Raw genomic sequence first — 26,324 nt, forward strand, 5'->3', positions numbered from 1 at the left:
CAGAGGGGGAAAGAGAGGCACAGGGCAGCAAAGTAATTCTGTCAAGACTCCAGGGCTAATGCCCTAGCCACTGGCCCACGTTGCCTGCCTTCAATATTAATGTGACCATGTATCAACTTTAACAGTTTCATACACTATCAGTTATAGCCTGAAACTGGGGTTTAAATAATCTGCATTATTCTTTCCTGGATTCCAAAAGGAGGAACGGCGGTGGGGAGTCACTGAAAGCACCATGCGATCAAACCACTATTTTAAAATCAAAGCTCACTCAAAGTAGCGATTCTAATACTTCGGTATTCTGATAGAGCTTAATAATGGTTTTATGGAGGAATATTTTTTCTTCTGAAGTGCAGCTCCCATAGGTACACTGCACCTTTCAAGCTAGGTAGGTCTGCCAAACTTGTACAGCTTTCATACTGCAGTGCAGAGCAAACCCACGCAGAGCTGCTTTGTGGAGAAGGTTGCCATTTGTGACTGAAAATCCTCACCACATGCATGACAGCTCCCCCGCCCCCCAAAAAAAGGTGAAACCAGGGAGGGAGAGCAAACTCCTCCTTCCTGGATATTGTAGGGATGGTGACTATAAAAAAAGATTCTTTACTGAGGCTGCCGGACACAGATAAACCCTACAGTTCTCTCATAGCTCCCAGGCTAGAGCAGTCTGTGCTACTTAATATTTTCACATAGGATTTTGCCTAAATTCTGGCTTGGACTCCCTAGCTGTGGGAGGGAATGCTTTAATACAGCTAATGGCATGAAGAAGAGCTCTGTGTAAGCTCGAAAGCTTGTCTCTCTCACCAACAGAAGTTGATCCAATAGAAGATATTACCTCACCCACCTTGTCTCTCTCATATCCTGGGATGAACACAGCTACAGCAACACTGCAAACAGCTATTAACCGCTGTAATGCAAGGAGGCAGGGCACATTAAAATAGTTCTACAACAGCCTTTTATTTAAATACAACAAGCAAAGAGTTTTCAAAGCCAGTCTCTCCTGCTGTTTCTTTCTCCTGATTCCTTGATCTCATTTTCTTATATTCACTTCTGATACATTAACACAGTGGTTCTCAATCCGGGGGGTGTATTCCAGGGGGTACATCAACTTATCTCGATAGTTGCCTAGTTTTACAACAGGCTACGTAAAAAGCACTAACGAAGTCAGTACAAACTAAAATTTCATACAATGACTTGTTTACACTGCTCTGTCAGTAAGTACAATATTTATATTCCAATTGATTTATTTCATAATTATATGGTAAAAATGAGAAAGTCAGCAATTTTTTCAGTAATAGTGTGCGGTGATATTTCTGAATTTTTATATTTGATTTTGTAAGCAAGTAATTTAAGTGATATATAACTTGGGGGGTATGCAAGACAAAAACAGGCCACTGAAAGAGGTACAGTAGTCTGGAAAGGTTGAGAGCCACTGTATTAACACACTATTACTGCAATGGAATTCTCACATTACAGATCCTTCCATCCCTTTAATTCTCAAAGGAGAGGAATTATTCAAGTCAGGCTTTCTCCCCATCATGCAATGTATCCGTTAGAATTATTTGTAGGTGTTCTTGCCATCCCTTTCTCTTGTTGATGAATCCTGATAAATACTTGGATCATATAGTGACTGCCATATATATAAAATCAAAGGCCAGATATTCCCCATCATGGTGTTCGAGAGCTGCTGAATTGCTGGAGATACCATGTTTAAGATGAACTGTAAAGCCAAGGTCCTGACTGCTTCTGGTAATTAAAGATCCATAACACTTTCACATGGGTAGGTATGATGGGTTCCCCTTGGGGAGCCACCTGCAACTGGGGTACCACTGAGCCCTCTGACCCACCAACCTGGGCTCTCTCTCACACCATGCTGTTGGTTCGTGCAGTAGCAAGGCTAAAGCCAAGGTAACTCTCAGCTCCTCAGGCACACACCCCCTCTGGAGCATAAACCCAAAATTATACCTCCTTGCGCTGCACAGGGAACTGTACAGCGTACGCTCAGAGTTCACACACACCCCAATCGTGGAGAGGAATATGCAATACCCCCTCTGAGCTAAGATTCCCACACACTTCATTCCAAACTCACTGGTTTAGATTAAAACATAAAACAAATTTAAAAATCTATCTTTTGTAGTTAATAAGTGATAAGGGATAGCAAACAGATCAAAGCAGATTATCTAGCAAATAAACAAAAACACAAACTAAGCTTAACATACTAGATAGATATGGTGAGAATCTGCTAATTCATATCCAAACTGATGATACAGGCAGACTTGTAGATTCTTAAAGGCACAAGCTGCATTAGTTTTACAGCTTGGGTTTCTCAGGTCTTCATACACAGGCTAGAAATTCCTTTAGCCTGGGTCCAGCACAGTCTTTGTTCCCACACAAGAAGACTCCAGGAAACATCTGAGGGAGTGAAGACCAACCAATGATGTCACTCCCTGGCTGATATAGCTTTAGCATATGGCAGGAATACTTTGTTTCAAAACTTGGTTCCCAGGCCGGTTTTGAGGAAAAATACTGACATTTCAAGATGGTGTCCAGAATCATGTGGTCTGGTCACAAATCCTTGTAGACTCATAGCAGCCATTACTGACAGCCTGTCTGAAATGTTCTCAGGAAGGCTCACCAGGTGGGAGATAAGCTTCTCCTGAGGCCCACTGTTTTCCCTAATGGTTCATTGCCCTGAATAGGCCCTTCCCAACCAGCTATCTAGACTGAAAGCATCTTGACTAGTGGGCGTTACCCAGGTGTAACTACTTTTGAAGTATGGTTACACAGTATTTATGACTTCCGATATAAAAATGATACATGCATACAAATAGAATAATCACATTCAGCAAATCATAACTTTTCCAATGACACCTTACACGACCAGTCTTGCATAAAATACATTATAATTATGCTATAATTATATCATAATAATATCACTATGAAGAATACAGGATGCAGTGTCACAGTTAGCCTCATTGTATTGGACAAAGTCCAATCTGGGGGATTACATTTTAACTATGTTAATTACTCCTGTCCTTTTATTTAACTACAATATTCTTCTTCACTTCCTGTCTAGACTACTGTGTAGTGTTGGAAGGTGCTGTTAAGCAGCTACTACTCTCTGCCCTCGCCTCTGAAATGCAGCTGCCTCTGGGTTGGAGAGATACCAGCACATACCTAAGGCATATCTGAACGTCTTAAACTGCACCCATAAATAACTGTAGGCGCAAAATTTCAACTGCAATGCAGCAAGTGCAAAAAAGGGAGTCCCAGTTAAGTCTGGGCTGCTAATGAGACCCATAGTTTGCAAAGCACTTTGGAATCCTTAAAGAAGTAATAAATATGAGATATTGCTACTACTAATGCTCCTTAAATTACCACAGTTTACTCATTTCCATTTCCTACCTTGTTAGCTGGTATGATACATGCCAATAACATAATACATGGGGTGCAATGGCGGTGGGAGGGAGACAGCACAATAATGCTTAGTAAGGAATACTCTTCTTCAAACAGGATGATTTTGCTGGTGGCTAAACAAAAGCACGGCAGAATTAAATCAGAATTCAGGATTAAAACAGTCAGCCAGGCTGTAAGAAAGGGGAAATTACTGTGTGCCATATTTACTAGAGCCTGGCAGTTTGCAACATGAATCCAACATGTAACAACTTCTTTCTTCAGCTCTGAACTGAAGCCATGTGTTACTTATTTGAACTGCTCAGTCACTGGCCACATGTCAGGAGCACAAATGCCTCTTAAAAGCTTGGTAAATGCATTTCAGGAGGCGATTGCTGTGCTGCTGTGGGTGGTAGTTTAACAAACAGCTACTGAGACAAAGCCAAATTCGGGCGGGGGGGGGGGGGGGAAATTAACAGCTCAAGGTTTTTTTTCCCCCTTTTCCCCTTCAACAGGCCAAGGGAACAGGAGAGTAACTTCTGCTCTTGACAAATGCTGAAACCATGCACAGAGCACTTAAAATATTATCCCTTGCAGGAGCCTATCAATATCAGTTCAACACAGTAAGAGTATTTGGTGTTGGACTCTTACAGGCCCTAAAAATTCTTCACCTGGAATCAGGACTAGCGACAGCCCTTGGATAAATGTTACAAGAGGAATTTATTTAAAAAGATTGATGAATGGTGCCCATTGCCTCAGCACCCAGGCACCAGGCAGAAGAAAGAGGCAGAAAGAAAACTAGATTTACCAACATTAAAATAGCAGCCTGCTGGAGCACCGAGTTCCAGGACTATGAAAGGTCTGGTCAAGGTGCTGCTTCCTGAGGCTGCCAAACCCCAGCTCCTGAAGACCACCAGTGTGAGCAGTTCCCAGCACCATGATGGGGCTTCTGCTGAGGACCACCTGCTACCAGTGCTGCAGAGCCAGGAACTTGCTGCAAAAGCCACCTAGCTGACCGTAGCTGCAGCAAGAGGGCACATACAGGGAGTAGACAGCTGGGGCTTAGGCTATTTTGGCTGGATAGATCATAGTGACCTGTGCTCCGACTAAACAAGAAGGAAGCGCAGGAGCAATGGGCGCTAGTGGGATCCATTCATAACAATTGGATTGACTCAAGGGAGAAGCTGCTCCATTCCACGCTCTATGAAGCTTCAGCTTTTTTCTAAGAATAGCCCCAAGCAGAGCACACTACAGTTATCTAGCCAAGAACAAAAAGAATGAGGAGTACTTGTGGCACCTTAGAGACTAACCAATTTATTTGAGCATAAGCTTTTGTGAGCTACAGCTCACTTCATCCGATGAAGTGAGCTGTAGCTCACGAAAGCTTATGCTCAAATAAATTGGTTAGTCTCTAAGGTACCACAAGTACTCCTCATTCTTTTTGCGAATACAGACTAACATGGCTGTTACTCTGAAACTAGCCAAGAACATACACAAGGTGTTGGTCAGTGTAGTGAGGGTTCAAATCGGAGTAAAAAACAAACCGTTGCAGTCTCTTTGGAGCCTAATGTAGAAATGGCAGCATTAGCTAGGGGCTCCGCCAGAGAACCCAGGAGCATTGATGGTGCCAAAGTGAGCGAGACACTCAACCATTCAACTGCACCAGCAAAATCTGGACATTGCACCTTTAATTGCTGGTGTGTCAGAGCCTGAGCTGGTTTTCTCTAGGGGCTTTCTCCTGCTTATCAGCAACACTTCTGTCTTACCCAGACTGAACCTACGCCACTGTCATCCTGATCCATACAGTACCTCTGCCTGAGGCCAGGAAACCAAATGGGACTATAACATATGGGTTTAAGAGAAAAGAAGCTGTGGATCAGTGGCTTAGCCATATACTCATGAGGATACTGCATGCTAAAGTGCTCCTGTCTCCCCCATCTTCTGCAAGAAGTCATAGGGAGACTAGAACCTGTCAGAGAGGAAGAAATACACCCGGTGAAGGCCTTCTCCATTCTTTCCTACAAGGCTCCACAGGTGAGTCAACAGAGCACCACAGTCAGTCACTGGTACCAGTCCAATAAAAGGTTACCGTGGACACTTACCTCTAGTGGATAGGTGAAGGGAAACAATACCACAGACGTGTCTGAAACCGGGCTGGGAGAGAACAAGGCACCAGAGACTGAATAGACCCGTAACAGACAGAGAAGCTGTCAGCATTAAATTATGGTATTTTGGGAAGGGCTTTACCACCCCTCCCATGAGGGCAGCTCCCCACGTGACAGAGTTAACAAACCTCACGAATAATGGCCCAAATCCTCCTGGCTGGTCTTCTCCAGCTACCTGCAGCAAGGGCCCAGCTCACAGGTGATGAAACAAATCCGCGCCCCCTCCCCACCTCCCTCATTTCCATCCAAGTGAATAGGGCATAGGAGGCATAGGGATCTTGGAATTTTTATTATAAATCAAATTAAATATTACACACCCAACATCCCTTAGCAAACTGGAGCAAAACCCAGCCAGAGAAACACCTCCTCCCCCAGCCCCACAGCCACAATGCTGTTCAGATCAGTTCAGACTGGATTCAGTATTTTATATTTGTTAATTTAGCAGATAAGATGGAAATTCATCCTGGTGAGAAAAAAATCGTGACTCAGACCAATGGGCAGGAAGATCTGATCCTACACCCTGAAAGCCACACCCTCTCTCAGACTTACATGTCTCTCACATGCCCTTGCCCTGAAGTGGGCTGTTCCCGCTTTTCCCATTACTGCGGACGCCAGTTGAGTAGAACCAGTCACAAGGCTAATAATCAGCTTAAGAGAATGATCCAACCAACATCCAAACTCATATGCACTACACATCCCTGCCTCAGCTCACCCACCCCATCCTTCTATTCGCCACCACAAGTGAACCAAGCAAAGGCAGGCTGCAAGAATACTAGGGCAAAGCCCAGAGCATAAACAGAACGGGATTTTGAAAAAGAAAAAAAAAATTAAGCCCGGGTATTTGCCCTTCTTTTTCCAACCTTCCCAGCAGAAAATACACAACTGCAAAATGAGAGTTACTACCCTTGTAATCAAGGGTTTATCCCTGCAGTGCCTCAAGGGGAACAGATTGCCCCAGACACTTCAGCTTCAGCCACCTCACAGCATAGACACAAAGGGTAGGCAGGTTTAGAACAACTAGCAAGCCAGTGAAACCCTCCCAGATCTGGAAAACCAGGACTTTGTAAACAGAATCTGTTTTCAGGCAAATCAAATCTCGTTAGGACTGGTCTTATGACATGCCCGGCCGCAAGCTCTGGGAAGGGGAGCAGGGGTGGGAGAAAAGGTCAGATCAGGATCCCAGTACTGCAGAGGGTAGGAAACAGAACCTAGAACACAGTAGCTTCTCTCTCCTGCCCAAGCATCAGAGAGGGAAATCGGGTTGGTTTCCCTGGTATCACAAGCAGTAACCTGCATTTCTTGGGCCAGGGTCCAAGAAACTCCCACTGAAATCAACATGGGGAGAATTGGACCTGCTGGGTTTAAGGCCAGCTCAGAGCCCCACAGGGATCAATGCATGTCTATACACAGATTACACTGGTTATATATTTGTGGTGTACCACTCCTAACTACAGTCCCTCAGCTCAGGGACAAAAAGCTTCTCAACCTAGAGCAAAGCAAAACCTTCAAGTCCAAGTTTAAAGGCAAGCTAGAGAAAGAAATGCTTGTGGTGATTTAAACTGCATATTGTAGTAAATAGGAGCACTTGGATTTTTACGTAAGGGGAAAACAAAATCCTGGCCTTTTTTGAGTCTTGGGCGGGGGGTGGGGGGAGGGAATCTTCTACCTCACAGCTATGCAGCAGGGGCTGAGGAATATGAAAATAGGAACCTTTCATTGCTTTAACAGCTCAATGGGGAAGGAAGGGTTGAGAAGGAAAGACCACTGAGTCAGCATCCGTCAGCAGGCACTCCCTCAGGGTCATCAGCTGGAGAAGTAGCTGCTTCGGTCTTAACAAAATGCTTCCATATGCACCCAAGGGATTAAAGTACAGTTCTGTTCAAATGCTGCCTCTGCCATTACTCTGGCCGGTAAGGTTATACTAACGGGCTTTGAATTTGGTGGCATTCCATTTTAAACCTCTGTGTGGCTTTGGTTTCTTTCTCCTTCATCACGGGCTGAAGAGCATCACGACCTCAAATATGGCACCCAGAGCCAACCAGCACAAATGTACTGCATGTCACAGGGAGAAGCAGCAAAGGCTGAAGCACAGGACTGGGAGTCAGGAGAGCCGAGTTCTGTCTCAGCTCCATAGCAGACTCGTGTGCCCCCAGGCGAGTCACTTAACCTATTTCTGTGCCTCGGTTTCTTCATCTCTGAAAATGAAGGTAACACTTCCCAACCTTACAGCAATATGGGAGGCTTCATTCACTATCGTTTGTGAAGTGTCTGACGATCCTGGAATGGAAAGAACTAAATAAATACATATGATAGGCAGGAGGTATTTTAAAAAACAGCAATTTTTTTTCCACAAATAAATTAAATCGCAACCTTTTGGAAATCAGGTACAGGCAGGCATCCTGGCACCCAGCAGCTCCCAGTGGAGTGCTTTGCCCTCTTGAAAATCAGGCCTCTTAGCCAAAAGCCTAAATATGGCCTTAAGGAGATTAACTTTAGGCTCCCATTTTTTGAAGTCTGAGCCATGATGGCTTAGCAAAATTTACTGGTCACCGTGTATAACATGGTAGTGACTGGGCCGTGTTATAATACTTTTTGGGTCTTCCCTGTGCTCATTGGGCCAAACTTTTATAACTGTATTACAGTCATGGCTGAATCGGGGCTTGATCCCATCACACGCAGGCAAACTGAACCATGGTGAGGACATGATCTTGCCTATAACCCAGGGTGTCCTGGCCAAATAAGAGTTGCTGTGCAGGGGAGCCTTAGACTATGCCTCAGGTTAACCTACCACCGTGGTTTTCAACCTTTTTGCCATTTGCAGACCCCTAAAAAATTTTGAGTGGAGGTGCAAACCCCTTTGGAAATCTGACAGACTGTGCGGACCCCCAGGGGTCTGTGGACCACAGGTGGAAAACCACTGGTCTACAAGACCACTGAATAACGTGGTTCTGAGACAAACACTCCATGCCCCTGTGCAAACAGCACCCCGTTGGCAACAAGATGAAACATGCACAATTTTGTTCCCAAAGCCCACTCTCCCACAAACTCTCCCGCATGCGCACACGCACTACTCTTCCCGTCGTTTCCTGTAGGATGCCAGCTGCCCTGTCCAACTCCTCCCAATGGCTAAATGAAAGAAGCCCGCTCCAAGGGTATTTCACTGGGTGTCCATTTAGCCTCTATCCTGAAGATAAACATAAATGGCTTCTGATGGTCAATTGTTTCCAAGAACTTGCTGATTTAGTTGAACTATCCTGGCCTTCATGCACAAGTGTTCTAGATGTTAGTTTAACAGGAAGCATCTATAATAGATTCAATTTGTTTCCATTAGAGAGCATCAATTAATCTTTATTATAATCACAGAAGTGCACCACTCTCTTTCAGTCTCTGAGCAGTGCTTTGCTCTGCACACACAGCCTTCTCAGTCGGTAGATTTTTCTCTCATGCAAAACCCATGTGCCTGGACCAAGTCATCAGACCTAGATTAAAAAAAAATAATAATCCACACCCCACAAGAAAAAGTATTAACTGAAAAGGAGACACTGTTTGTCCATTTTGATGTCTGAATGCCAGGCCTCACAACCTGGATCGGATTCACAAAGTCTGCTCTCACACCAGACTCAGGGCCTGGGTCTCAGCTGGTACACATCAGCAAAGCTCTCTTGAAGTCAAAGGATCCTATATACCGGGGATCGGCAACCTTTGGCCTGCGATCCACCAGGGTAAGCCCCCCGGTGAGCTGGGCTGGTTTGTTTACCTGCCACGTCCACAGGTTCGGCCAATCACAGCTCCCACTGTTCGCAGTTCGCTGTCCCAGGCCAATGGGGGCTGTGGCCCTTAGATTTTACAGCAAAATTGGTAACATAAGGCAGTTAAATCAATGGGAATTGCATATGTGTATCCAAAAGCAGAATTTGGCCCCATAAATAAAATAGTTCCCACCAGCCTATATGAGGGAGCAAACTTTCATTCAGTCACATCAGAGAAGCTCACCATGTGAGATCTCTTGGTTCCATCCAGGCAGACAATTGTTGGCCCCTTCCCATTTCACTTTAGTTTACAAATCAGTACAAATTGCAGCCGGAGTATCTACAACACCCAAAGTCAGGTTTGGCAATAGGATGGTGGTATCCATACACATTAACATGCCAGAGTTTGGCAGGATGAATTTAGGCCTGGCCTTCTGAGCAGGTGCTGGGTTTAGGGCAACGTGCCATTTCTCAACTATGGCTGCTGACACTGAGAATCTTTTCATATCGAAATACTCTACATTTCCTGAGCAAAGTGGGACCAGTGGGAAGGGATTAGCTGCTACAATGTAAAATTTAAGTGCAGTTCTCCAGTGAAAATTAAGAGGATGCTTTGGTTCTTGGCGGCCCTGGATTCTGCAGGCCCTCTTCACGCAGAAATCACTTTCATGTGCTAATGCCACTAAAATGCTGGTTTTACCCCCAATTCATATAGTAATTGTTAAGAGCCCTCAATGTACAAGAGATGAGCCCCAAGCAATTCTTCCACAATGGAGCCAAAGCCACCAGTGAAAGGAGATCTCCCATAGCCATGGGTCAAGGAGGATGCTCTTCAGCTTCCAGACAGACAGCAGAACAAGGAGATGAAAGAGCATTGTGGGGTCTCAGCTTCAACAGTGACCAACAGGGTATTGCTGACCTGTATTTTGCCAGGGTTAGCAGAAGCCCCAGCAAGCAGTTTCAAATTAAACAGTGCTATCACCAGGATGCCTAATTCCCTGCAAGATTTATAACACTGAATCATCCACGTTTGCATTTATATAATTAAAAGTAGTTAGTTTTGCCACATTTAAAACAACAAATCATTCATTTGACAGTAATGAGGCTGAAGAGACATTTATTTATCTTTCTGGCCAGACAGACCAATTAAAATTTTATGTCTGAAAATGCTCATTTTAAACTGTGCATCGGAGGATCTCCTGTATTGTACAAGCAGCTTTAACAGGAATGTAATAAATATGCGCCTATAGCTGGATTAGCATTTATTTTTAATGCATCCATTCTTGCCTCTGAAAAATCTGGGAAAAGAAGAAAAAAGAAGAAAGCTTGCATCCTGAAATGTGTATCCAGAAAACAAGTCTGAAGAATACCAGCAGAAGCTTCCTGGCGCTATTTCTAGGCCCATCTCTCATATTCTGGCAACTGAAAAGGGATGTAGGGCAGCAGCAGAATGTAAAAAGTAAGGGCCTCAGACCCATTAACTGACAGCAGAGGACACAAAGAGAGAAAATGGCCTGACAGTAGTGATGAGCGTTCCAGAGAGGTGAGAAAGAAAGGTCCTGAAAGCAGATACAGACCATTATGGACGGCAAGGTCTGACAAAAGGCAGACAAACAGAATTTATTTATTTATTTCTAAAATAAAAGGGCACCTATCCATAGCTCTACGTGCCCTGCCATCACTGATGATCATATACACATCATAACAGAGCCTCCAAATCAGCCTCATCCCCTCCTTAATGATACCCAGTGGGAACCAAGCAATCACAAACTAACCAATACCCCATTCAGCCACACACCCTCTCCTATTTTCTCTACCCTCCCTTCCTCTCCAAGAGCTCAACAAAGTCTGCTTATTTTGAACCAGCTGGGAGTAAATTCCATAGTCAAGCGGCCCCCGTGAGAGCACCTCATGGAGAACATGCAGACCGCTCTCTTGTATATGGAGGGAGTTCTAGCTTGAATGTCTCTGTGGATTATAGCTGGGGCACTGTGGCACATGGAGAGAGGTGGTCATTCAGGTAGGGAGAGTTCCAGGCCATTTAGGCTTTTCAGATCAAAACCAACATCTTAAGTCCTAGCCAGAAGTCAAATGGCAAAGCAGTGCAGATCAGTGAGTGCTGTGTCATGCTCTTGCTAAGACATTCCCCTCATCCAGATGTGCCAAGGAGATTTAAGATGCAACGTCATTGCAGTGTCTAATCGTGAAATGACAAAAAGTATGGACAAGGGTAGTGAGATCTGAATCTGAAGGGAAGAGCCCAAAGCTTTCCAGCCAAGTGCAGATGGAAGTGCGCCACCCTGGCCACAACTGCTACTTTATTGTTCAGCAGCAGCTGTCTGTCTAACTAGACACACAAATTATGAACCTTGGCAATACCCAGCAGGCACACACCATCAGTCATGGGGGGTCAATGTAATCTCTGCTGTATCTTTGTATTCTCCCAGCCTAACAGCATCACATCCATTTTATCTGGATCGAGCTACTGACAGCTCACTCTCAGCCATGCTCCAGTCTTCAGATGACACTAGGTAAAGGACCCCACTGCTTCTCCTGAACCAGTCAAGATATGGACAAAGCTGAGTTTCATCAGCATACTGAAAGCACTACAGATTATGCCTCTTCTTGCACAGAAAACAAGAGAGGCGAGACACCCCAAACAAGAGAGCCCTAAGGATCTACGAGCAATTTCCCCAACAGACTGGGACCCTTCAGCTATGGGCATCATAGAAATACAAGCCATATATTATCATCCAGTATGTCCATTTTATCCAACTGCATAGACATTACTAATGGAAAAGAGCTTTTAGGTCACCTAGTCCTAACCCCCTGCATCACCCCCACTAATAATAATGTTACTAGTAACATACCTATCTGTATATGCATATAACTACCTTATACCTTCAACAGTGTGGAACAAGTATTGACTAATCTTCACAACCACCCCCTTTCCACCATGAGGTAAGTAAATATAACTATCCTCATTCTCCAGAGAGAGACAGCCAGCCACACACAGACATTAGGGGTGAAAAATCACCCTGCATCCAAGGACTACATATCACTTTAATCCCATTTCAGCCTCAAATGGGACATAAGTGATGCATATTCCTTATTTGGAGACTGGGCAGAGCTGATTGTCACTGCAAGCAAATTGCTCAAGACCAAAATCGAGGCAGAGCTCAGTTCGTCAGATCGCACACACAGTTCAGTATATTATCTAGTGTTCTGTCCAGTCTATTTTTGAAATGGCACAGTAGTGGGGCTTTGGACAACTGAAATCTCACTGTCAGGAAAAGGTTCTGATATTCAGCCTAAATGCTCTTTTTCCTTTGTTTCCTCCCATTATCCATAGTCCAACAATCTCAAACTCCATTAAATAATTCTTCTCCATCCTCTGTGTTTATTACCTGTCAGGTATTTGTAGACCGAAATCACAGAAATGAAGGGCGGAAGGGACCTGGACAAGTCATCAAGTGCAGGCCGCAGACTGAGAAAAGACCAAGTAAACCTAGACCATCCTTGATATCCAACCTGTTGTTAAAAACCTCTGGTGATGAGGGATTCCACAACCCCTGTGGGGGTAGAGGGAAATGGGGGGGAGCTTATTTCAGAGCTTTATTACCTTCTAGTTAGAAATATGATCACATCCCCCCATGCTCCCTTTAGTTAGCATTCAGCTCTTAATCTTTCCTCAAATCAAACCAGCCAGCACACTAACCATTTGTCCCTCTTCTCTGCGCTCTTTCCAGTTTGTTTACATCTTGCATCACTTCCACACCTATTCCAATCTTTTATTCTTTCAGTTCCTCTTCAACTAACTGCACACCTTAGAAAGCTTTGGATTTGAACCCACTCTCATTGAAATCAAAGGCAAAATTCCCTAGTAACCTCACTGGAAGTACAGTTTGGCTTTCATCTACATTGTTTCTACTATTGCTAGCTAGGGTTACTGTTAAAATTCATTGTGTTTCTCCAACCTCTATCTCTTTCAGTATGCCGGTGATTTTTTTTTTTCTGGTAAGCATTTTTGTTTTTCTTTATTGCACCTAGCTTTTCCCTGATGTATTGTGTTGCGATGTATAGATCACATATTTTCCCCACCAAGTCAATTTTAGTGTTTTAATATTCGTCCCTTTCTCTCATCTCCGCTAAAGGCAGCTTCCATGATATGCATCTAGCCTACTAAAATGACTGCTGTTAGCAGCAACATCCACGCACATTAACATGCATGCAACATGCAATGACCTGTCTGGAATCATGGGTTTTGTTTTTGGAAGTAAACCGTTCTGATTTTTGAGATACCATATATAATCACATGGTGGTCTCTTCTCCAAGAGGGGTTGCTGTTTCTAGCCTAGTTATCCCCATCTTGTTAATGGGTTAAAGAGGTGGGAATTAGATTCTCTCCATTCTGGCCTCTGACACATTGGATGAGAAAACTACTAGTTAATATAGCCATAATTTTGGTCACCATTGTATTACAAGTCTCAGAAACTTCCTCTATAATAAACTGATGTTGTACGTGCCAGTAATCACCCTCCCTGAATGGATCATGGGTCTTTTCTTGGGAGGTGGAATTTTAACATACCACTACAGCAAACTCCTTTTCTCTCTCCCCAGGTGGAAATAAATGTGTGAATTTTTTCTGCTCTCCCCCACTTTTTTCATCTAGCCTTTTGGAACACTTTGTAGCCCTGTGTTCAGAATTCAGCCTCTTCTCCATAATAAGACATGCTTCTTCAATTTTCTCCTGTTAGAGTCATGTGCCAGCTGTTCCAATGCCAGAATTTTGTTTCCATTAGTCTCTTTCTCTTACTAGTTTTCTCCATTTTAGTCATTCGTTGGAGATTTTGTAGACAAGACCTAGGCTAGCTGGAAGGAAAAACAGAAGGCCAGTTCTCCTCAAGCTTACATCCATGCAACCCATTGCCTTCAAAAGGGTAGTGCAGGTTTGGAGGAGAGCCAAATTGGATTAATAACTGCAAAGATTATATGTCAGATATAGATAGGCCTGAACCAAATACATGGATCTAAATACACTAAGACATGGGGGAAGTTTGGTTACAGACCTGATCATCACAAAGGGGAAGGAGAAAGAGACAGAGAAAACAGATGTTGGAAGGCTGCCATCATGGCTTTAGTGAAGGAACTTGTTTGCACCATAAATGTACACTGATAAATCCTGCACATTAGAGCACCATTTGCTGGAATCCAAAGCACCTCACTCCGTTCTGTTCACGTAGGAGGTGCATGATATTCACAGAACATGCCCTCCCTTGAAGGACGAACTCAGGCTTCCCTATACAGGCCTTCCTGTATTCTGCACAGTGGTGCTCAACATCTGGAGCTCTAAACTACATCACCATTTGGGTGCACAGTTATGAAACATGATCAAAGACAATTAAATAAACTTTCCTGCGCAAGCATAATTTTTCCCTCTTAAAGGTTGGCTTCGTTTTAAAACTAAGCCTTGCGAGCACTGCCATTCAATGCAAGTAGCCATTCTGTTCATGGAACCACAGCGGCTAAGAGAAAGACGGACTGGTTTATCTATTCCAGGAGTTCCCAGACTTTTCCGTACTGGACCCATACATTTCACAGATTTTAGAGGCCAGAAGGGACCGCTCTGATTCTATAGGAGAAGTCCTTGCCACAATGCATTTGGCAGGAGTTCTGCCACGGATTTCAATAAAGCCAGGATTGTACGCCTAGTTTGACCACTGAGCAACATGTGAAGGGCAGAGTGACCCCAACCACCTGAGACTGGGGAAGAGAGGAAGGAGAGGAGGTCGTGACCCCCAAAGTTGAGAACATCCATCCTGCCAGAGTGGGGAAAGCCATCAGTGCACAATTATTCCCTACAGTACACTTTCTAGTGTTTTGCCCAATCTATGAGATTTTTTTTTCTTTAAATGTCTCAACCAGGGGAGCTCCCACCACTACCTGTGGAGACGACTCACCAGCCAAAATGCATCTACTAGGAAGTTTCTGCTGATACAAAATTCTGGCCCTGATTTGGTCATCCTAGCCCCAGTTTTATACAGAGGTAACTCCACTGATTTCACAGGAATCATGCCAGCATAAACCTGCAGTGGGGCAGCGGTGAACCAGACCCACTGTGCACATTCCCCTTTTCTTAATTTCATCTTGTTAGTCCTAGTCATATGCTTTGGCATCGTCCTAAACAAATCCTCTCTCCTCACTGTTTGCAATCTTCAGCAACGCATAAATTAACATACAGTCAGATTAAAGGATAGATCAGGTGGTTGTAACAGAAAACAGACTTTTCTGTTACTACAAAAGGCACCATAAGAATGGAATAACCTTAAGAAAATTATCCCAACTCAATGGGTAAAATGAGCCTCCGTTCTTTGTTGCTGCCACCCAGAAAAGTGGCCTGGCCCAAGTCCCGATTGCTCTGATGAAACAGGGCATCAAAGGTGAATACATTCCATGAGTACCGCCCCAGTGCCAGTGATCCTACAGCTTCAACATTTCCATTTTGTTGAAGTCAGACAATGAACAATCATGGCAAATTAATATTTTGAACCTAATCAGACACCACAAAAGGGTATGGAGATATTCATGGAAAAACTTGTTGGAAAGAGTAACCCATTACCCCATCTTCAGTTAATCCTCCCACAGCCCCAGTGATGTCAGCGGTGGAGGGGTAGAAGCACGGGCCACATTTGGCCCAATCCATCTTTAAAAGAAAAAATACTGTATAAGCATGGGTCAGTCTTTAGGAATAAAAGCAAACCCTTCTCTCCCTTTTAAAGCAGAGAGATTTCGTAGGCTAAGAGAGTATTTCATCTGCTTAACTGCAGGGTGCAATAACATCACTTTGCCCAAATTATACATGAGGAGAAAGGTAATTGGCACCGAGCAGTATATGTTGTGACTGTTCTATCATTCTTCAAAACTGGCTACAAAAGGCTGAAATGCAAAAGAGAGTAAACAATGGCACAAAATCAACTGACAACCCCCTCCTCAAAATCCTTCCCATCTGGCACTGGTTTGAGCCATCCAAGCAGCAGTTCAATTTAAATGATGTATCTGGGGAGGGAGATATGGCTGAATTCAGGAAGAAACTGACACAAGCTAATTGACCCTTAGTGAGAATAAAATAAATAAAGTTTTAACTTTAAGTGTTCACAAGTCTTCCCTCATTGAGGCATTTCACACAGTTTTACATTTTTTAACTCTGCTAATATAAAGGGTCTACACAAGGCTTCTCCTTTAACCAGAGATTTAGAAACAGCGAAATATGGAATTTCTATATAACAAAAAATTATTATAGGGTCATGGGAGCTGTTCCATATAATCTTCCACCTATATAATCTGGATTTTCTTTAAATGGAAACACATTAACAATGAATAGTTTAAAATTACAAGCGCAAGAATTTTTTGCCATCAACAAAAATAATCCAAGTTACAGATTATTATAATGATGGTACTATGAACAAAATTAAGGAGTTCTCTGACAGAATTCCAGAATATCCAAGAACAATTAATAGAGCAATTATGAGGCCCAGTATTAGAAATCACGTTTTTAACAATCAGAATAAAACCATACACAAAACACACATTATTCATGTGCAATTATAAACACACACAGCCATCCACCCCTCCTTTCACTACACCAGAGCCATTTGTACTCTCATTAGACTAGAAGATGCCAACTTTTCCATTATAAATCCAGCTGTAATAAAAATAAGCTCAGTGTCTGAAATTTGGCATTCAGTAGTCTCAACTCAGGAATTTTTTATTGCATTTTATCTGTAAAATTTAGAAATAGAGCAGTCTGCCTTAAGGGACCCAATCCTGCAAAACACTTACTCACAATTGTTATGTCCACAAGTAGTCCACTGAATTAAATGGAATTACACATAGGCATAAAGTCACTTGCAAAAGTATTTGCAGGATCAGGGCCTACATTACCAGAATGTAAAAAAATAAGGTACACTTTATTTATTTACTTCCAAAAATACATCAATAATCTCATTTACCCTTTAAGATCCTGATCCTGCAAAACACTTGCACTTGTGTTTAACCCTATGCGTGCAAGTAGCCCCCTTGAACTCAAAAGGAATACTCATGCCCATAAACTTAAGAACATGAATTAAGTGTTTGCAGGATCTGGGTCTCAACTGTTAATTTCATGGGAAAGTTATCACTTTAAAAAAAAACAATGAAGGTGACCATTCCGTTTTAATGCATAGCACTTGCTCACTATCGACTTCGCATCCAAAATTTCCCAGTGATTTTATTTCTGTCAACAGTCCACAGAATTGGTGCCTATCAGCAGATGGTGAGAGCATGCAAACACAACAGACCGTAACAGCTCTTTGGATTATCCTGTCAATAATCCACAGATTAAAGAAAGCCATAAGTAGACATTGATATTGGTTCCACACCAGACAGCACAATGTATCGTGTCAATAATCTGCAGATTAAAAGGTCACCCAGGCACTGGGCCTTAATTTCTCAATGAGAATTATTATTTTTTTAAATATTTGTTTAAAAGAAGGGAGGAAGGACACAAACAACATTACATTAACGCAGAGCTACTGAATCAGGAATAAATACATACATTGATGCCAGAAATTCCACGCAGAACCCACCCTATTATTGCAGAGGTTTCACAGCAGAGGGTGTGTGCAACATATGTTCTACCACGATGCCTAGGCATAATATTGTGTGACCTGGGAGCTAAGGATGGAGTGCTAGTCCTACATTTAAACATCCTTGGTTTTAGCAGCATTAAGATATATCCTAAATATTACTGCATGGAATAGATAGTATTCTTATACCTCGATATTTGTTAATATGAATATGCTGAATATCTGTGAAAATGCTGTATGTGGGAGGTATACATCTTTGCCTACAGAATACATACTAAATGTCAACTACTTTATGTATATAACAGATTGATGCATACATATTCATAGCCACCTAGAAAACATATTCATAGCCACCTAGAAAAGGACTTTACTTTATCTGAGGCAGGTGAAATTTATCAAAATGGCTTTAGAATGATTTATCACCATCAAGAAGAGGAAGTATGGATCTTACTAAAACTGACACTCCTAAAGCCAGCCATATAGCTTTCCTACAACTGCAATGCAGCTTTTACTACCCATCCATCGGATAATCCACACTCCAAACCACTCGTTCTCTCTGTATGGCCAAAAGCAGAAAATAAAACAATCCGGGCTTGGGCTGCTTATCCAGGATTTTCACAATAAGATTATTGATGCATAAGAAGATTTGACAATGAGAAACAGGAGGGAAGGGCGGGGAGGGAGTCAAAAAGGTAAAGCGTTCACTAACCTTTTACTTGAGTTTCATATTCTGCTATGATCTCTTTGTCTTTCTTGAACTTAGTTTGAGATGACATCTTTTGAAAGATCTAAAAGATCCCAGGATCCTTTCTCTCTCTCTTTTTTTTTTTTAAGTCCCCCCGTCTGCTCCGCTCAATTTGATCACAGAGAGTCAGTTTCGCAGCTTTTCAAGCGTGTGTGCTTCACTTTGCTGCAAAGATAAAAATCCCTCCTTCTCTCCCTTTGCAAAAAGAATTCCCTTCATTTGCAACAACCCAGGGGCTGCAGCACCAGAAAAGAACCTTGGGAGCTTGCCCTTGTGGAAACAATACTAAAAGGTGGGAGTGGGGGTGGGGGAATCTGAGCTGCACCCAAATCTTCAGAGCGATTTAAAAATATATATATTAATCACAGTTTAGCAGCAGCCTAGCACAACAACACACACACGCAAGGACTCCTCCTTCGCAGCATGTAGTCAAACCCAAAGCAAGCAAGGAAAGCCCTGGCTTTAATCCAAGAAGGTCAGGTTGCAAAAGGGGCTCTCATTTCGCTTCCTCATACCCCCACCCCTCAGCACGTCTGACGAGCCGAGAGGATTAAAACCCAGAGATAGAAGTTTGCCCGCGGGAAATGCATTTGCTCACTCCCCTGGAGCTTGTGCACAGCCCTGCTTTTTACTGCAGGCTTGAATTGAGCTCTCCTCACGTCACGCAGGCTGGCTCCTCCCCCCAGCTTTTATAACAACTGACACATTGTAGCCTAGAGGAGCGCATAACTCACTGCAAGAGGCGGCGATGAGCTCTGCAAAAAAGGTGTAAAGCAGAACTTCGCTCTGTTGAATGGAGCCACTCTGCAGCGGGAGAGGCACGCATTTGCCTTGGACAACAGCGCTGGGAAAAGTCTCCTCTGCTCGTTTAATTAAATGCTATTGGTAAAGAGAATTGAAGGGCTGAGCAGAAAAGATCGGACAGATAACACAGAGATTTTTGTTTGCCTTGACTGTAGTATTGACGCCAGTATTTTTATCTCCATATTAGCCTCGAAAAAGGATTTTGTTGTCGCAAAAATCAATTGCAGTGCCTTGAGATCCACTGATGAAGAGGGGCTTTGCGTGTGCAGCCATTTGTTAAAACTTCATTCCATCCTCTGGGAGTGAGGACTAGGGTACCCCTTTTAGAGCTGGGTAAAGTGAGGTATAAAAAACCCCGATAATGCCCCTATGCACAGGCAGAACCTTACATCCTCGAAATCAATAGGGTTCCAATAGGGCTTCCAGCGTCGGTGTAGTTTGACTTCTGTTGGGGCATCTCCATCCAAGCCAACGGGGCTACAGATGGGGACCAAATTTCATGCCTGCCTGCAGCAACACCCTGCATACCCCCCAAACAAGACCTATGGCTTCAAGGGGGTGCAAGAGTTTGCCTAGACTGAGAAGACTGCAGGATCAGGGCCACAGTAATTAGCTAAAGGTCAAACAGTGAGCAAGTGGCGGACTTAAGACTAAGACATAGGAGTCCTAGCTCACTCTTATGACTAACCAAAAGGAACACTTCAGTCCTCCTACACATTTCCCTCCCAACCCCAAATGCGAAAATAGCAACCTCCTAACAAGCAGGTAGAGTATATACTGTCATAGCCTATATAGAACACAGATGGCAACATTACTGATCTATACAATATCACTCCATGCATTTCTAATGTGTCCCTCCCTATAGGATCTGTTTATATACACAAATAGTCATATTTATAATTCCATCACCCCACCCCCTGTCTTGTGCACACAGATATTATATTAAATGTTTAAAACCAAAGAGAGCAAGAAAATAACACTGCCTCATAAAAGCCCATCCAAGCAAGGAAATTCACTGCTAGATGTAAAAGAGCCCAACATCAAAGGCTTAAAGAGCTCTACAAAAACAATGGTAAATGGCATTGTCTTGTTCCTAATAATTCTGTTGATTGCTCTTCCCCTAATGGGCTTCTCTGATACATGGAACATTTGAATTAGGGATGTAAATACCGTTTTAAAAGTTAACTGTTTAAACTATTAAAAATATTTTGTTTAAATGGTTAACTGATTAGGCAGCGAGGGCCCATCCAGCCGGCTCAGCTGGGACTGGGGCTGGGCCTGCTCCAGCCAGGCGGCGCAGCTGGACCCGCTCCGGCCGGGTGGCGTGGGGCCACTGGGGCCAGCCAACCCGAGGTGAACAGTTACAGCTGGTTAACTGGTAAGACTACTGCTTACCGCTTAACTGGTTAACATTTTACATTCCTAATTTTAATGTGGTGTTTGATAACTTAATAATTGGCTCTTACCAAGCATTTTGCCTACTCAAAGTACTTTGCAAATATTAATTAATTAATGCTTACAATACCCTATGACATTGGTGAGCATTACTGTCCCCATATTACAAATGAAAAACTTCAGCATTGCCAATCCCAAGCATTCAAAATTTTTAGACTGGCTTCAATATCTTTAAATATTAAATTCAATAGTTTTTAAAATAATAAGCTTTGGGTCTGTTTGATGTGGGGTTCCTGGGGCAGCCCTCAATGAAAATGCCACGGTCAGGACAGGCTGCAAAAGGGAGAGCAGATACTCCCAAAACTAGTAGTTAACACTGAAGTTAAACTCACCAACCAGTTACAAATTGTGCTTCTGATCCCCCACACTGGTTATAGAGAAGCTGAAAAAAGAAATCACACAGTTCCCTTTCTTGCGTTCCAGTTCTCTGACTCCCAATCAGCACCTAGGTCCAGTACAGTGAGAAGTTATTTAAAAACTCTGCTCACATATACAAAATGTTCTCCTGACCCCAAAAGGTCAGCTACATTACCAGGTCAATATTAGTTTGGATCTTACCCAAAATACCACACTGCCAGCCAATGCTATAGTGTCTAAAACTAAAGGTTTATTATAAGGAAAAAGAAAGAACAAGAAGAGAGTTGTTAAATGATAAAGCATTGAGATACATACAGAGACTTCAAAGCCCATATATCAGGTTCTTAACAGTATTGGAGAGTTTGCTGGCTTGGAAGTCCCTCTGGAACACATCCACAGCTTGGATGGGTCATTCTTTCCTTTGTTCCGAGCTTCGTTTGTAGAAAAGTTACTCCAGAGGTAAGAAGCAGGAATGAAGACAAAATGGAGATGACGCTGCTGCCTTTTATATTCTTTTGACATGGAGCTTGTACTTCCTTTGTCCCAAACTCAAGCTGCACAGCACATAGAATGGAAAAGCCTTAGGGTATGTCTACACTGGTGGAGTTACAGCGCCGCTCAGAACGCGCAGAAGGGAAACCGCTGTTGTGTGTTCACACTGTCGGCTGCCTGCGCAATAGCGTGTTCACCCTTGTGGCACTTGCAGCGATATTCGGAGCGGTGCACTCTGGGCAGATATCCCACAGAGCATCTCTTCCTCTTCTGCTGCTAAGAGTTATGGGAAGATGGAGGGGGGTCATGGGGCATTCTGGATCCTGTCCCAATGCCCTGTGATGGATTACTTCGCATCCCAGAAATCCCTGTGCTTCGGTCCGCATTTGGCACCATCTTTCAAAGGTTTGTGTACTGCGCACCTTGCCTCTTCGGGCTGCAGGAATGGATCCCGAACTGTTGACCAGTATGCTGCTCGCTCGGACCAACACATCATGAGTGACAGTGGAGTTATTCCTTAAACTACAAAGGCAAGAGGTGTACAACATTGATCTCACCACGCGTACTAGTTACAACATGAGATTCCTTGTGGCATTCACAGAGGTGCTGACCAGAGTGGAACACTGCTTTTGGGCTCGGGAAACAAGCACTGAATGGTGGGATCACATTGTGATGCATGTCTGGGATGATGAGCAGTGGCTACAGAACTTTCAGATGAGGAAAGCCACATTCATGAAACCATACTCTGAAACCATTCATGGGACTATGTGATGAGCTCGCCCCAGTCCTACGGTGCAAGTACATGAGAATGAGAGCTGCCCTGCCGTTGGAAAAGCACATGGTGACTGCACTATGGAAGCTGGCTACTCCAGACTGCTACCGATAGGTAGCTAACCAGTTCGGTGTGGGAAAGTCTACTGTTGGACTCACGTTGACGGAAGTCTGCAGGGCCATTAATCGCATCCTGCTCCAAAAGACCATGACTCTGGGCAATGTGCATGACATTGTAGATGGCTTTGCACAAATGGGCTTCCCTAACTGCGAAGGGGTGATAGATGGCACGCATATTCCAATTCTGGCACCAAATAACCTAGCCACCGAATACGTTAATTGCAAGGGTTCATTTCTCAATGGTTCTCCGGGCGCTTGTGGATCACTGTGGGCATTTCACAGACATTAACACAGGCTAGTCTGCTTTACAGGGCTCTTTTTGCTTTCAGTTAATAGAATAAAGATTGCTTTCAAACCAACACAATTCTTTTATTAAAAAACAACAACCGGAGGAGAGAGTCAAACAAAAAAACCCATCAGCAGTGCAGGGGATGGGGGAAGGGAAGGTCCCAGGAGGAGGTGGGGTCCCAAGATGGCTAAAGATTTGTGTATGTCCAAGGATCATATCCAACCTTCTCCTTTGGAATACAATGCAGCGGGTACTGTACTTCAGCAGGGCCAAACTGCAAAGGGACGGGTGTTGAGTGCAGTGGGTACTGGAAGTCTGTAGTGCTGCACTGTGATGGGGGAGGAGTGGAATGCCGCGGGTATAGGCTGGAGCCAGGAGGTTGATAAGAGTGTGTTGGTGGTGTGGAGGGTGTGGATAGGAAAGAGTTTTGTGACAGCGGCTGCAGGGGAGGGCAGGCACAGAGCTGCTCAGTTTGCAGAGCTAGTATCACCTGGAGCATGTCTGCTTGGCGCTCCATAACTGTTAAGAGCCACTCCATAGCTTCATTCTGGCATACCGCGTTCTCCTTTTGGTCCCTCTTCTCATTGTCCCACCACTCTTTCAATTCCTGTTTCTCAGTGGCAGAGTGCATCATAACATCAAGCAGAAAGTCCTCTTAGTTCTTCTTGGCCGCTTTCTAATTCTGTACAGCCATTTAGCTGCCGATAACAAAGAGGGAGGCTGGGCTCCCAAGGTCATCTCTGTAAAGTTTAAATGCAACATTTTACAGAGGCAGTATTGTTCGCAACACACAGAACACTGATTCCGTGATTTAAAACACAGCCAGTACTCATACACTTGTCACTAACTTCGCTGACCCCAGGCAAGCACACATGAGCCACAAGACCCCCAAAATGGTGAGTAGCCACAGCAGCAGGGTAAATCACTCTTCCCAGACCCTGCTGTACACTGGGCACGTGGCTCTTGGGGAGAGCCAGCACTGGAGGGTGGGGGCTGATAATCATTCCTGTCTCCACATTTTCCACCGGATGTGATCAGTATGGAAGATATCTCACCGCTGAGGGTGAGCAGGGAATCAAGGGAGGGTCTTCTCCAAGACTGCAGCTTCCGCCCTGGCCCCTATGTGGCTCACCTGTGTGCAGCAATGGTGTCCCCTGCCGTGACGGCACAGTGGGTCAGGAAAGTTACCCTTAATGGGGCAAGAAACAAAGCAGCTCTGCCAAGGAACTTGTGGGAGCAGATTGTCCAGTATTGCCATGAGAGTTTCCTGGAGATCTCAGAGGGAGATTCCCATGAAGTGAGGGAATCAAACAACAGCCTGTTCCACTGCTCAGACTAGGCATGAGATGGCAGACAAGCCTGCTTTCTGCAACCCTCCTGCCCCCAACAACTCACTTCAGCGATTCCCAAAATCAAATCCACTTACCAGGGGCCTCCTCTCCTGTTTGCGCTTCGCCAAGCTCTGACTACTGTGACTGGCTAGGCTCCTCCAGGGTAGGAAAGAGCTCCTGGCTGCCTGCATCTCTGACCTCCAAGTCATCCTCTGCCCTTGGGTCCCCCTCCCCCTCCATATCCTCATCCAAGATTTCCTCCTCCTGGCTCGGTCCACTCTTGAGTGGCATGCGAGGCACCAAAGTATCCACAGCGGAGGTGGGGTCGCCGCCGAGTATCATGTCCAGCTCTTCGTGGGCGCAGCACCAGAGCAGCGGTTTGCCTCCCATCCCTTGTGGTGCGCGTTCCACAGCTCCTTCCCTTTGACCCTGCACTGCAGTGTGTCCTGGTCATGGCCCCTTTCTGTCATGCACCGTGAAATCTGTCCATAGGTATCATAATCCTACAGCTGGAGCGCAGCTGGGACTGGACAGCCTCCTCTCCCCAAATGCTGATGAGGTCCAGCAGCTCAGCATCGCTCCAAGCAGGGGATCGCCTGGTGCGTGGAGCCGGCCTGGCCACCTGGACAGATGCACTGAGACCACTGCTCGCATCACCGAGCAAACAGGAAGGGAACTTTCAAAATTCCAAAGTAATTTACGGGGCGGGGGTGACAGTTGGTCACCTGAGGGCAGGGCAATAGAGTTCAAACCGATGACCTGAGAGGCGAGAACAGGCATTGTGGGACACCTCCCGGAGGCCAATCGGTGCGCTGTAATCGCCCAGGGTGTCTCCACTGGCACCGCAGCACTGTAGCCCCAGTGCAGAAAGATGTACACCTCTCCTTGGGGTGGTTATTTTAAAGTGCTGTAACTGTGCAGTTTCTGCGCATTAAGTGGCTTGGCAGCGTGTCCACCTCGGGAGTTACAGCACAGAAAGCTGCTTTACTGCGCAGAAACCTGCCAGTGTAGACAGGGCCTTAGAGTTCTGTTCATTGGCATGTCCCTACATGTCTTGCTGACTCAGCAGGTGTATCCCCTAGCTCCTTTCAATGGTTTCATTTTACAGCTGATGACCCTTGATGGGCCATCGAAAAGGCTAGGCAGTCTGGGGGTGTCACCCAGAAACACAGCACAAGTTTGGAAATACAGAAATACCATACATATCTATAACTCACAATATAAAGGTGATACAGACACATAAACAAGATCATCATACTTGGCAAAGCATAACATTGTCAAAGATACCTTACATAGCATATCTGGTAAGATTCCTTGCAATTTTGTAATATTGGTATCAACAATATCATAAAGTGTCTCCCATATTCCATACAGCATCACAGTCTGTTTGTGTATCTTTGGGGTTTTAAACTGTTTGGTAATCATATTTTCAAGCCTTTCTCCACCACCATGCAGAGCAAAAAAAGCTGAGGTTTTCATATGATCACATGACTCCAGCAGTTGGCACTTTATGAAAAACTTTATAAATATTGTGAGACTGGTGATCAAATCATGAAATTATGCAACACAGGAACAGAAGCATCAGTGTTACATGCTCAAGGCCACAGAAGTGTTCCTTGGCATTGTCTCTCCAGAACCCAAAATCCCACTCATGCCTTAAATAAACTACAATGGACCTGATTCACCTTCCCCTTACACCAGTGTAATTCCATTTACCTTTATCAAGTTACAGTTGTGCAAGGAGAAGGAGTGGCACCTTAGAGACTAACCAATTTATTTGAGCATAAGCTTTCGTGAGCTACAGCTCACTTCATCGGATGCATACTGTGGAAAGTTTAGAAGATCTTATTATATACACACAAAGCATGAAAAAATACCTCCCACCACCCCACTCTCCTGCTGGTAATAGCTTATCTAAAGTGATCACTCTCCTTACAATGTGTATGATAATCAAGTTGGGCCATTTCCAGCACAAATCCAGGTTTTCTCACCACCACCACCCCCACACACACACAAACTCACTCTCCTGCTGGTA

At 44.2% G+C, this 26,324-nt stretch overlaps 1 protein-coding gene and 1 long non-coding RNA gene across 4 annotated transcripts in view; one reads left to right on the plus strand and one right to left on the minus strand.

The window, feature by feature from the left end:
- Nucleotides 1–19,263, minus strand: part of SRGAP3 (SLIT-ROBO Rho GTPase activating protein 3) — a 223,298-nt gene extending 204,035 nt beyond the window's left edge. For both annotated transcript variants that reach the window (XM_084632856.1, XM_084632855.1), the window contains exon 1: nt 18,635–19,263. In XM_084632856.1, coding sequence (XP_084488982.1) covers nt 18,635–18,701 — 67 coding nt within the window. In that variant the 5' untranslated portion in view covers nt 18,702–19,263. The remainder of the gene's footprint in view (nt 1–18,634) is intronic.
- Nucleotides 5,389–26,324, plus strand: part of LOC311523136 — a 45,668-nt gene continuing 24,732 nt past the window's right edge. Inside the window, exon 1 of one of the 2 annotated variants that reach the window (XR_014712275.1) lies at nt 5,389–5,421. This is a non-coding gene — a long non-coding RNA (uncharacterized lncRNA). Of the gene's footprint in view, nt 5,422–23,815; nt 23,855–26,324 lie in introns of those variants that run through there. The other variant, XR_014712276.1, reaches the window with a different exon arrangement.

This window comes from Lepidochelys olivacea, assembly GCF_965140295.1.
Source record: "Lepidochelys olivacea isolate rLepOli2 genome assembly, chromosome: 7".
Classification (NCBI taxonomy): Eukaryota; Metazoa; Chordata; order Testudines; family Cheloniidae; genus Lepidochelys; species Lepidochelys olivacea.